Source organism: Tasmannia lanceolata, unplaced genomic scaffold, assembly GCF_043159265.1.
Source record: "Tasmannia lanceolata isolate RefF3 unplaced genomic scaffold, GAP_Taslan_0.1 ptg000006l, whole genome shotgun sequence".
Classification (NCBI taxonomy): Eukaryota; Viridiplantae; Streptophyta; class Magnoliopsida; order Canellales; family Winteraceae; genus Tasmannia; species Tasmannia lanceolata.
In genome coordinates, this window is record NW_027518683.1 from 40,278,170 (window position 1) to 40,291,981 (window position 13,812).

Below are 13,812 nucleotides of genomic sequence, written 5' to 3' on the forward strand. Positions count from 1 at the left end.
CCAGGGGGGCAAAGAGTGAAAGGGTGGGTTTCAATGGAGGTCCCTAGGGCATCGAGAAACCCTAGGGCTTTGATACCATGTTAACTTACCAACTTCTCCAAGAGCTTAAGCTGTTGGAGAAAGGCGTTATTTATCTTTTATACTTTAACACCTTCCATAGAATGAAAATGGAACAACTGCATGTGACATGTATAGTGAAATATCAACCCATGGACAAGGTTTTAAATTTCGGTTTCGGAATGCATTCGGTCCTCACCGAAACCAAAATTTCTAAATTTCGTTCTAAATCTATCGAAACCAAATTACGTAATATTTATCCCGTACAAAATTTCGTAGAAATTACAGAAATTTAGGTAATTTCAACTGAAATTTCTAGATAATATTAAATAATAAATAAATAATCGAATTTTTGGAGATATCCCTTAAATTTCAGCCCAAAATTTCGAAGGAAAACGAAATTTCGATCGAAATTTCGGTCAAAATTTTGTAGCGTTTTGATTTCACCCAATTTCGATTTCGCTCTCGAGACAAAACCGGAAATTTCGGTCTGAAATTCCGGATTTCGGTCGAAATTTAATACCTTGCCCATGGACAGGTGCTCCTGAGACACAATCACTGTCAAGTCACACTAAGACTTGGACACAAAACAAGTGAAGCTCAATAACAACAAAAAAAACTAATCCCCCTCTACGGCAAAAAGGTGTGTCATGTATAAATTGAAAAAGGAAAACCCTCTTTACAGCAAAAGGTACCATGTATAATTAGATATTGACCATGGAAATAGAAGTGCAATATTATAGGTGCTCGCCTTTTAAGAAGAGCTCAGGCATTGTTCTTTTCCAACAGAAGCCTAAGTAATTAGAACATTGAATCAACTATACTCTAAACGCTTTTTATAGAAGAGTTACCAAGAAAAGCAACAGAATAGATTTCTACGAACTAATAGTTAGTTTTGAATGCACTATAATGGGAAGACTGTACACAAGGGACGAGATGAGGCATACCCACTCTAAAAACGGAAACAAGAACCAGGAGAATCAATGACAGAAAACAAAAATAAAAGTTTGTTGCACACAGAATCATTGCAAGGATAGAACATACAGTATGAGCAAATTTGGCATTGTAGAAAACTCCGGTGGAAGAGATCCAGATAAGTTGTTATTGTCAAGCAGCCTGCAAAATCCACCTATTAGTAACAAAAAGCATGAAGATAATGAAACCACCATATACATTATAAATGACAATCAAATGCCTAATCGTCTGGAATAACTGAAACTGGGAGCTAATAGAGTATTGTGTACACAAACAGGAGCAAAAACTTACATGTGAACAAGACTTGGCAATCTGGAAAGCTCACGTGGAAGTTGCCCACTAATTGAATTATTGTTCATGTGGCTGCCAAAGACGAAAGGAAAAAATTAGATGCAAATGGTTGAACTTTCTTGCCAACTAAAACCATCATTGTAAACAAAGATCCACTTACAAGTGCTTTGTTTTGTTCAAGTTAGCAAATGATTTTGGTAATGATCCCGATATATGGTTTTGGTCAATTTGGATTCTATTCAAGTTAGGAAGATCACCAAGCTCATCAGGCAAAGAACCCGATAATTGGTTTCCATTCAAGAGCCTGCAAATGCAGCTTAGAGTAAGTGAAGAAATAAATCCTTCAAACAAGTGTTTTGAATATTCGAAATCATGCACAAGCAATTCAGCTTTTTAAGAAAGTTCTTATCTAGGGCTCCAACAAGAAACTCAGAGCAAAAAAGATTCATATCAATGTAGAATAATTTCGACCTCAAGAGTAGTACATCCATAAGCAACCATAAGTTTTTTAAGATCAAACTATAGCTGTGATACTTAACTAAAGAAACATAGTATCCGTCAGGTAATATTTGGATGTGAATGGGCAAGCAATGACCTCTAAAAAATGGAACATAAAAGTACTAAAATTTCATACTCTACTTCAATTAAGGTAGGTAAAAAACTGCATACCTTTACCACATCTACAACCACAGGATATGGATATGCTCCTCTTCTTGTGCAATATGCACAAGGTTCTACATGTTTTCGCAAGAAAGCCCAGTTTCTTAGAAGTTTTGCGTTGAAATACTAAAGTTGATTTTATGTACTCATGGAAAAAAACGCATACAATAATATTTTCAAGCACATCACATTTAAGATACCCACATCGAAAGTTATATGTTTTGCTCAACGATCTCAATTTTCCCTGCATCCTACAAAATGCCCTTAAAATACTAGTAAAGCGCATGGTTTTAAATTTCGGCCGAAATCCGAAATTTCAGGTCAAAAATTTCGGATTTCAGATTGGATTTCTGCCAAAATTTGGTCATTTTGACCAAAATTGTAAAAATTTCGGCCGAAATGACAGAAATTTGAAAAAAAAAAATTGGTTTCGGTACGGACTAAAACCGAAACCGAAATTTAAATCCATGGTAAAGCGTGATGCCTGTGTTATACAAATAGAATTTTTATCAATATAAATGCAATGAAAGTTACATAATTTGAATGACATTTTGTTGTCGATAATGATATTCAACTTTTCAACTGGTTAGTGGTGATTGTGATGGTCATGTGTTAATCATGTCCATGATTGCAACCATGGCTGTGACTGTGAGACATAAATGAATGGCAATGCATTCGTTGCAAGAAATGTGGGAATACAATTGATCGATACGATTGGGGTGAAAAATACCCTAGATGGGCTAGGCGGTTGGGTAGAGGGGAGGAAATAGTTGAAGAAAAATGTCGGAACGAGAGGTATAGGGTGCATCTAAGGTTAGGTATCGAAGAATCCAAAATCGTGTTTCATAAGATGCTTCGAATGAAAACTAGGGTTTGCTAGGGCTAGGGTTAGGATTTTGGTGGCTGCGGTACAGATTGGAAGAGAGAGAGGGGGGGAATGATTCTTAGGGTTAGTTCTGCGTTTAGGGTTTCAAGGATGTAGTATCAATCTTTGATCTTCGATCTTCAACCTTGAAGCTCTGATACCATGTTACAAACTACATTGGATAGATAGAAGAGAGAGAGAGAGAGATGAAGAAGAAAATAGATGGGAGAACGTCTATGTTAATTAGAAAGATCAGGTTTCTCTCACGCACACAGAATATATATATATATATATATATATATATATATATATATATATATATACACACACACACATATACATATATATAGAGAGAGAGAGAGAGGTGTTTTTGCGCTCGAGCGCATTTAACGTATCTGCGGTAGAGTTTTAAAACTCTTTCCTATTGGCTACTGTTAAGTGGGTCCCGACGTTGTTAACGTTAGCGCAAAAGCCTTTCTTCGATTCCTTCTTCGACTAAAACCAGGGAAGGCTCCAAAAACCAGCGAGAGTTCCAAAAACGAAACCCTAAAACCCAACCTTTTTTGTTCCATTCGAAGAAAAACATTGAAACCCTAGTCTCTGTACTAGGATATTCTTCCGAAACTTCAAACACACAGGAGGAGCTAATGGTGGTGGATAAAATTGCTGAGTTGGAGTTTTTTTTAAATCCCCAAAATCAGCAAACCCCTCCTACAAACCCAAACCATTAAAGAACATAACTCTATTCAGAAACATAAAAAATATAGCAAAAAACAGAAAAAATAGATCTTACCAGATGTTTGAAATCGTTGATTAGGGCTACTATTCCTTCTTTTTCTCTATTTAGAGTTCTTGTTTTTCTTCCTCTTCTTCTTCTTCTTCAATCTTGGTAGGGTTGTAAGATTTCCGCCCAAACCAGGGTTTCTTCAATCTTTTTCTCCCTTTAGGGTTTCTTGATATCAATCTTTTTCTTCAATCTTGCAAGATTTCCTTCTTCAATCTTTTTCTCCATTTAGGGTTTCTCTGTTTACGGTAGCCTGCCAAAGAAGATATGAAGGTTTCTTCTTCTCTCTCAGCGCAGATATGGTTTTCTCTTCGCTGGCCTTTCGACTTAGACTTAGGCGGAAAAGAAGTTGCGATAAGTTTTTCTTTGCCGTCGGGGGTCCCACTCAAGGGAACCAATGAAAACCCGTTTTTAAAAGTCAAGCGTAGAGAACCTATCTGCGCTCTCTAGCGCAGAAACACTTCTCTCATATATATATGAATGGGTTGGATGAGTCAAACAACTATGGGAGATAGTGTACTTAGAGGGCTGCTCAGGCTGCACGATACCTCAGAAAACTTTTCCCTATATTAGGAAAAGGTTTCTGAGCTCGAGCTCAGAAACCACTACTCCCATAGTTGGTTGAGTCATCCAACCCATTTAGTTGATAGGTTATGCGTAGGGTTATGGGTTAGGGTTATGAGTTGTGGATGTTTAGAATGGATGACTAGAAATTATGGTCCTATAGATCGGATGGTTAGGATTATGGTATGGAGCTGGTTTGTTAGGAACACCCTATCTATGTGAGGTAGTATAAAATGAATGGGTTGGATGAGTCAGACTACTATGGGAGATGGTGTATTCTAAGCTCTAGCTCAGCATGAGCTAGAGCTCAGAAACCACGCCCTCATATATATATATATATATATATATATATATATATATATATATATATATATAGTGGGATGCGCACATACACGACCATACTCAACAATGAATATATAGGCTCAAATAGGGCATCCAATGTACAATGACTGTAATACCCTCTAATGTACACGTAATGCCTAAACTACCCTTACACTATTCAACACTATTGATAGTGTATGTTGATGATATCATCATTACCGTAGATGACGGTACAGGCATACAACTACTGGAAATGTTTCTACCTACAGAATTCTGTACCAAAGATCTAGGGCGCCTCCGATATTTTCTGGGCATAGAAGCGGCATATTCTGATGGCGGTCTGTTGTTATCACAAAGGAAGAATGTACTAGACATACTAGAAGAGACGGGATCCTTAGTAATAAAGCCTTCTAAGATGCCTATGGATCCAAATGTGAAGCTTTAACCAGATTAGGGGGAGCTATTGGAGGACCCAGGCAGATACAGAACTGTAGGCAAGCTGATTTCTTTGACTGTGACTCATCTTGACATATGTTATGCAGTGGCAGTAGTCAGTCAATTCATGAACTCTTCGTGTATATCTCATTGGGAAGCACCTTTGCAGATAGTAAAATACTTGAAAGTGCTTCTGATAAAGATCGGTACTCTAGGAAGCATAACCACATTAGACTATAGGGGTTTACAGATGCAGATTGGGCTGGTTCTCAGTCAAATAGAAGGTCAACCACTCGTTATTGCACCTTTATTGGGGGAAATCTAGTATCATGGCGGAGAAAAATGCAAGATGTGGTGGCAAGGTCAAGTGCAGAAGCAGAGTATCGAACTATGGCTCAAAATGTGGAGAGTTAACTTGGTTTAAGTCTCTTTTATCTGATATTGGTATTCCGTTTACATCACCAGCTTCATTGCATTGTGACAACAAGGCAACACTTCATATCGCGTATAATCCCTTTTTCATGAGGACAAAACATATCGAGGTAGATTGTCACTTTGTTCGCGAAAAGTTACAAAGAGGAGAGATATCCACTACTTTTACTCGATCTGGGCATCAGTTGGCTGATGTGTTTACCAAACAACTAGGAAGTCCAAGGTGAGTGATATTTGTCACAAGCTAGGGTTGTATGATCACCCAATCCAAAGCATTCATTTGATGAGCCCTCACATAGATAGGGTGTGCCCAAAAAATCAGCTCCATAGGATCATCCCAACCCTACGATTTGTGGAGGTAAAAATGGACGTGTATAAATTTGAACATTTTTTGCCTCCACGGTTGGAAGGGTTAGGATGATCCTATGGAGCTGATTTTTTAAGCACACCCTATCTATGTGAGGGGCCATCAAATGAATGTTTTGGATCACCCAAACAATGTGGCCCCCACTATATTTTATGATAGTGTATAGATAACTTATCTACACTAGGGTGTAGAAACTCTTTTCTATATATGGCCCCCACGGTATTTTATGATAGTGTGTAGATAACTTATCTACACTAGGGTGTAGAAACTCTTTTCTATATATATATATATATATAACATTATGTGAGTGGTCTCTTTTAGACTCTCACTTTCTCCCTCACTTCTCTTCTTCTCTTCTTCTTCATCCATGGAGACTAGACCCCATTAACAGTGGGAACGCAAGCTTCAAAATGCAGGTGCCAAAGAAAATCCTAGTCAACTCAGCATGACGTGGTCGTGTACTCGGTTGATGCAGCTAATTACTCGGTTGACATGGTCATATCTCGGAAGAGTCAGAGGGGTTTTGATTGACTTTATAGGGCAAAACGTGGACTCGGACAAGAGCGCAGCTAAGCTAAAAGGGAGTCGACTCAGAAGAATCCACAATGACATAGGAGAGTTTTAAAACTATGGTGGGGACTACCATATGGTTAACCTTTAATGTTATTTACTTTAAAAGTGTTTTGCAGGGTTGACATTAGATAAGCTTCAAGGGATATGATTGCATTTAGGGCTGCATTAGTACTTAAGAGGTAGTTATGAATGTGATGGGGCATTTATTGAAGATTAAAGACACCGAAGAGAGTTTTCTCCCCTAAACTGGTTGTACAACCAGCAAGCACCACCTTGCAGCATTTCAGTCTACTTTTAGTTTTACACCTTTACTTCCTTTAGATATAATATATTTGAATCTGCTCCTTTGCTTCTAGTGCATCAAACTGGTATTAGAGCCAGATTCGATTCACATGGCTGCACATGGTAGACACTGTGCCATATTACATGGATTTTCTAAATGGGCTAAGTACCAGTTCGGACAATAGCCAGATTCCAATTCTTATTATTTATTCCAACACTTATAGATCTCTTCTTCTTTTTTTCTAAATACTACCAGCATAATTTCACAATTAGGGATTGAGATTCTAGCTCAATGGTAAAGACTTTGTTCTCCGACCTCGAGGTCGGAGGTTCAACCCAACTTACCTATCAAAAAACAAAAACTTTACAATTACCGCATGTTTTGAGTTTTATCCATCAGAATAGTAAGTTTTTTACATGAAAAATAAATACTGTATTTGTTGTCGAAGGTTCAATCCTAGCTTAACTATCAAAAAAACTAAAAGATAATATTTACTTAACTTATTAAAATTTTCAATATATTACTTGTTATAACTATATTTTCTTGAAAATACCTTGTTATAACTATATTACTTGTTATAACTATATTATCGTATAAAAACTTAAAATTTGAGAATTAATTAAAACATTTTAGCGAATCCACAGATTTTATTTTTTTTTTAGGCTTGCCAAACCCAACACTCGATATCCGTGTTGGATTCCGACAGTCGTAACTGTACTGATGCAACATAGATGTTGTGGCACTCCTATAAATCAAGCACAGCAAGAGGAACTGTTGGAATTTAGAAGAATAGTAGAGCAGCAGGTATGTGAGATGCAGAACTTACAGCGTCGAGAATGAGTGAAGGCCACAATGGAGGCATCGGAAGAAAATTGCAATGAAGAGCCATATTTTGAAAGTTTTTAACCTGATATTTGCACTTGTGGACTTTCCTCTTAACCAAGAACCAATCACCATGTTTAAGGGGAAAGGCTTGTGGACTTCAAATTCTTGAGATGAAATTTGCAAACGATGGAACAGTATTCCATTTAGATGGGAGGAATAATAGTCCAATAAAACATTATAAAATGTCTAATAGAGAGAGAATGGGTTTAAAATGGTTTCTTCCAAAAAAGGCATAAAAAAGAAAGGTGAACAAAAGAACAGAAATCCATATATTGTACTGACCGCCAGGAAGAGATCCTCATTTAGCCGATTCGTTATATCCATGAGAATGACACAAGATTCAATCTGCTAGGCATTGGCTTCCATGGTTCCCAAATTTGGGAACCCTGTCTTTTCCAATTAATTTCAATTAAAAATAATAACCGGAAAAGGGATCAAGGACCTCCAGGTTCTGATGGGGTTTTCATGATAAAGAAGTTTTGGTGCTCACGATATATGCAGGTCATTGGGTCTTGGTAGATTCTAAAACGGCAGAAATAGAGGGTTCATTTTTGGGGCTAAATTTGTCAGACTTCTAACCAAGTTGTCTTATTCATATTTAAGAGTGGTTGCTTAATGTTGACTTGGTAATGAGTATCTACCTCAAAATCCTTCAAAATTTAAGATTACCCTTTCTCAGCCTCCATTTCATAATGAGGCAGATATAGTCACTGAACAAAGTCAACAGTTGCATGTGTGGAAATTTTGAGAATTGAGATTGCATACTTTAGACTGTTTTGTCTTTGCAATGTATTTACTTTTGCACGAAATAACTCCCTCTATCAATCAAATTATAAATATTCATTACTCACAAGAGCTATTTGAGTAGATGTGAGCTCACAAATCAAGAAGAAGCATTAATTCTATTCCTATATCAGTTTAAACACATTGTTTTCTATCTATTCTGGTTGCAAAGGTATTTATGTTCCACATAAATTAAGTTTGATTAGCAAGTAGCAATGTGAGAACTAAAAAATAAAAAGACTTGAAGTTCGAAACACACATGTATCTATGTGCATGTATGCAAGTTGTTGCAACATATGACGACAATGTACTGGGTATGAAATAATATCAATTCAACTTACAGGAGTTCCAACGATTTGATATTGCCAATCTCCTTTGGTATACTGCCACTTATGCCATTCCACATAAAGTCCCTTCCAACACAAAGGACGAAAGCATCATATTGCAGGAAGTTTTTATGCAATCATGATTCATAAGAATGATTTTTTAAACAAATAAGATATCTAGAAAAGTTGAAAAGTGCTCTGCACAAATTTTTGTTTTATCATTCAAATTTAAGTTATGCCTTACAATATTATCAAATAAGATAGGTTGCCAAGTTCAGGAGCTAAACTCCCAGAGAGATTCATATTTAGTAGCTGCCTGCAAAAGAAAAACCAAGGCATTGTTATAGAAAGTTGAATGATATGTGCTGATCCATTTGATCCAAATATTTTTTAACATAAAAATTTTTTATCCCAAATTGAAGTTTCACATCAAAAGATATAAAACGCATCTCCTAATAAATGTTTTCAAAATTACATATTCATAAACTAATCTTTTAATGAAACGAAAATACACAAACATTTCATTTATAAACAATAGTCCATGTTTTCCCTTCTTCTCTTGAGAACAAGTTTTTAAATGTTGGTTTCTGTCACCATGGAAATGGAAACGTTTCGGTTGGAAATTTCGGTAGAAATCATTAAAAGCACGGAAACATATGCAAATGATAGAATCCTCAAGGTACACCATCTGTACCTGACTAGTTTTGAAATGCCCGCTAGTTTTGAAAATTTACAGAACCCCTGGCTACCCAAAACAGGCTGCTTGGTAGCATCCAAGGTACCATCTGTACCTGACTCAACATAACCACTTAGACCCTTCAACATAATTGGGATTCCTCAAGTCAAGATATTGGGAGTCCCCACTTTTCACACTATCAACCCCCATTAAGGACATATCAGAGGAGCACCTACCGTCAAACGTTATGGGGCATCCCTCCTGAGGTAAATCCTTCAACTACCAGTTAGGTAGATATAATTATCCTAACCAATAAACCCAAATCCTTCTAAGGTCAAGAAGTATACCCAAACAATCCCCATCAAGATTTCTACCTCTTTCATCAAACAGCCAGAAAAATCATTAGAGAAAAATAGAAAATAAAAAAAAAAAGAGAAAAATACAAAGGGGCAGAGATTGCCCCTCCAGCAACGCGTTTGCCTATGGGCCAAATATTGGCAAGTGTGTCCACTACTATTTGCAGATCTAGGAATAATCAGAATGAAAAAATATTTTATGTTATAAATATCACTAATCGCATCAATTATATGTGCCATTCTCCCTATTCTTCTTTGCCGTCACGATGACATTGGAGTCACCCTCCACCCAAATACTACCACCAAACTAGTCGTTGGAAATATAATGACAAATAAGATGAGGCCAGACATCCGCTTCATTTGAATCATGCCGGACCAATGAACTCAATCAAAATATCCCCCAAATAATTTTAGAGAACACCTTGCCCCCCCCCCTCCCCCTCGTCAAACCCAGATTCCATGAAGAAGGCACCATAAAAGTTATGTTTAGGGTATTAGGAGGAAGGGAGACCATTTTGCATTTTTCTTAGCCTTGATTTGTCAATTCCATTTTGCATTTTTCCTAAAGGTGTCTTGTTAAAAATATTCTTTAAACTCCACCTCCCAAATAAGTTTCTTTAGGGCTCCCTAGTTGAATTAAAGGTTCTGTAGTTGCGTTCCACATAACCCTCACCATAGCAAAAAGGAATCAAACTTCACAACATATGATCTTTCACATTGAAAAACCAACAATTTCGTTCTTGGAGAATATGCAGGAATACCGAAAGGAACAAACCAACCAAGAATGTCTTTCCACACTTCCCTAGCATACAAACAATGAATGAAAAATTCATTGCACAACACTTCAGCCTCCTAACTAAATGGCATCTTTTCTTCTTTAGCATATCCATTGTACTGATCTTTTGCCAAGAAACCGTCCAAACCTTTGTATCTTAGGAGACTGAGATTTCCAAATGCACATCCAACGGAAAGAGGGTCACTCATTCAAGGAGACTAAGAAAGATTGCACTGAATAAGCACCATTAGGATCCGGCCCAATGCTACGATCCTCAATGAGAGGACACAAACATTTCTTCATGACAACTCAACAACCCAAGCAAACAATCAAACTCCTCATCTTTGAGGTTTCGACAAAGCAATCAACCCCATACTAGACTAGAACCTATAAAGGGTTCGATACGCATGGCATAACGAACAAGAACAAACCATGGATTCTCCCAATACCTAATCCCCCCACCACTTCCCACATTATACTTAATCAAAACAAGAGAAAATCCTCGCTAATACGACAAACTGACCGCCATGCACCCAAGGCCCTCCCACCACCCCAGCCCTCCTCATATTCCCACAATAATCTTCCTCCAGAGTGCATATTTTCCTCTCCAAAGTCACTTCCCAAGAAGAGCTTTGTTAATTTTAAATAATTTACTACTGTAAAGGCTACCTTTTTTTTTTTGAAATGTATTGTAAAGGCTACCTTGCTCCCACTTATCTGAATGTTTCATTCTTTTTCTGTTTCTTCTCCCCGTCCCAAAGAAATTCCCGTTAAAGTTTTGTTATTCTCTTAACCACAACCATCAATACTTTAAATAAAGACATGAAATACGAGGGGAGATTGGAAACACTGCTTTACTTATACTAATTCTCCCCCCAAAAGATAGATAGATTGTCTTCTAATGAAACAATTTTCTCTCAATAAGTTCAACCATTGGATCCCACTAAGATTTGGACGGGATGCCAAAACGAAGAGGAATTCCAACTTGTGTCATGTGAATATTACCTATCTTTAGTCTAAAAGAATATGCAAGCACATTACACTATCCCTTTCCATGTTAAAAATCACGATTAAATGTTTCCCAATGTTGATCGTCATACTAGATGTTTATTGAAACTACCAAAGAATCATTCTGAGATGATTCAGTTGAAAAATCAAATCCCCATAAAAGGCAACATATCATCTGCCAATTGAAAATGGGAAATTGCGAGAATGTCCCTACCTGTAGAGTACTCTTTAATCAATCCAACCCTGTCTATCATCATCAAAAGCATTCATGAAGACTCCCTTCCCAACGTCATTAGAAATGATGGGAGAGGTGATCAACGTTTATTCACGGCCCATCAGTAATGCTGAATTGAATGAAGACAAGATAAAATCTCTTCTCGATGGTACGATCTTACCCTACGACATCCAAGGGAACCGAATTTGGGATGAAGGCAACTCGGCTAATTTCATTTCTTGGCCCTCCAACATGTCACCGGGTCTGTGGAGGATTGCATATTTGATCTCCCGCATTCATGAAATCTACAATACTTTGAACATATCTCTTCTCATATCCCCGCCTTGGCCTTGGCTGAGGAGCTAGCTAAGCTTGAGACAGAGCGTGGTAATTTGACTGTATAGAATGCCTTCCCTTCCATTTAATAGAGCTTGTTTTGGTTTTTTGGAGGTTTGGGTCTCATGTAAACACTATCTGCAATGTCAAGTTAGAATACACAAACAGCGGGCTGCTTTCCTCTAGTGATTACCAAACCAAAGCAAGATGCGATCAACTGAGAAATGGAGCATAAAAGGGTGCTCAAATAGATGATCATCACTGCGAAAAGAGCAGAAATACATAATTGTAGATGATGGAGACAACCCTGCAGGAAGTAACTTGAAATCTCCCTCTGGGTTGTGGTGGGGTGTGTTTGGGGGGGGGGGGGGGAGCGTGGCGCGCATTATACCACCTCGGTTGTTCTCTTTATCAAAATGGAGCATTATAACACCTTGGCCCTAGCAGTTTTTATTCTTAATAAAATCTTTATTATTCTCCAAAAAAAGGGAACTTCGTACCTTATAAGGATGAGGTGGGTGATGCATCTTTTTTCCTTTTTTTTATAAAGAAAAAATGCACCCTTTGCCCCCAAATAGCTATTCTAATTTGTTTCATGCATCGAGAGTTAAAAAAGAAGGCAACGGTCCTAGAAAGAAAGCTTATGATTTGGTAGTACAAAATTAACAAAACCCGGTCTTCTAATGCTAAACCTTGGGACAGCAGTCTCCCTTTTGTAACCAGCAGTCAACAAGAAACTAAACAACAAAAGAATTAAGTCAATGGGAAAAAGAAAACTGAAAGTATCAAAAGCATACAATTCTTGAACATGTAGATATCCATCAGCCAATGACACATTGAAGCACAAAACCCCTGTCCAGTTTGATGTACAAGGATCTCCCTTAGTCCAATTAAGATGGTTTAGAGGATCATTCAACCTGCTCCTGATAGCTTTCAACGCAGAGACTGCAAATCAATACAATTGATCATTATATTTCAATTATATTGATAAAAAACAATTAATCAATCTTAATGATAAAAGAAATCAATCTTTCGACAAATTATACTTAATTGGTCATCCTCAAGCTTTAACATCGACATAAATCAAGGGGCATATCTTCCATAACTATGAAACAAGGATCCTTCAAAAATCTGGGAGTATCCTCCCATCAAACAATGATGCTATGACAATGGTAAGGGATTTACTTAGGTACTCATGAGTCATGATCATGGTTTTAAATTTCGGTTTCGACATAAATTTCAGTCCTCACTGAAACCGAAATTTTGGCCGAAATTCGGTACCAAGCCCCGAAATGTCAGCTTTTTGGGACGAAATTTCGGTAATTTTGACCGAAATTTTGTAAAAAAAATAAAAAATTAGAATTTTATCAAAATTTCAACCAAAATTGCCGAAATTTGATGAATTTAGACCGAAATTTGTTACATTTCGCCAATTTCGGTTTCGGTATGTTTCGGTTTCGGTCTTCACCGAAATCCGAAATTTCGGATTTCAGCCGAAATCTAAAACCATGCTCATGAACCATATGTATTTTCAATTTCTTTTCTTCGAAGCCACAAAGAAGGCTTGTTCATGGTACCCTTACCAGACATGTTATTCTTGCCTAGGATGAGGCGTTTCAGCAAGAAGATCCATTTCATCCATGAGAAACTTGGAAGAGGTATGCCTAATAAAAGACAAGGGCCTTTAATCGATTAGCATGTCATTTAAGTGGGTGAACCAAGTGTGCGTGTGTGGGGGTGGGGGGTGTGCTCTTTTATGCTTGATTTGTACGAACATGATAGGTGTTTAAAGTTGGCTCATAAATTGGTTTTAGAGTAGGTGAACGTAAGGTGTTATAATAATTTA

General features: G+C 37.3%; 1 protein-coding gene across 3 annotated transcripts in view; it reads right to left on the reverse strand.

Annotated features, from left to right (window-relative positions):
- Nucleotides 1–13,812, reverse strand: part of LOC143880295 (putative LRR receptor-like serine/threonine-protein kinase At1g06840) — a 74,172-nt gene that overhangs the window by 50,244 nt on the left and 10,116 nt on the right. For all 3 annotated transcript variants that reach the window (XM_077383163.1, XM_077383162.1, XM_077383161.1), the window contains exons 4-9: nt 12,764–12,911; nt 8,846–8,917; nt 8,617–8,688; nt 1,484–1,627; nt 1,324–1,395; nt 1,102–1,173 (exon numbers count right to left, since the gene is read on the reverse strand). In XM_077383163.1, the coding sequence (XP_077239278.1) occupies nt 1,102–1,173; nt 1,324–1,395; nt 1,484–1,627; nt 8,617–8,688; nt 8,846–8,917; nt 12,764–12,911 (580 nt within the window). The remainder of the gene's footprint in view (nt 1–1,101; nt 1,174–1,323; nt 1,396–1,483; nt 1,628–8,616; nt 8,689–8,845; nt 8,918–12,763; nt 12,912–13,812) is intronic.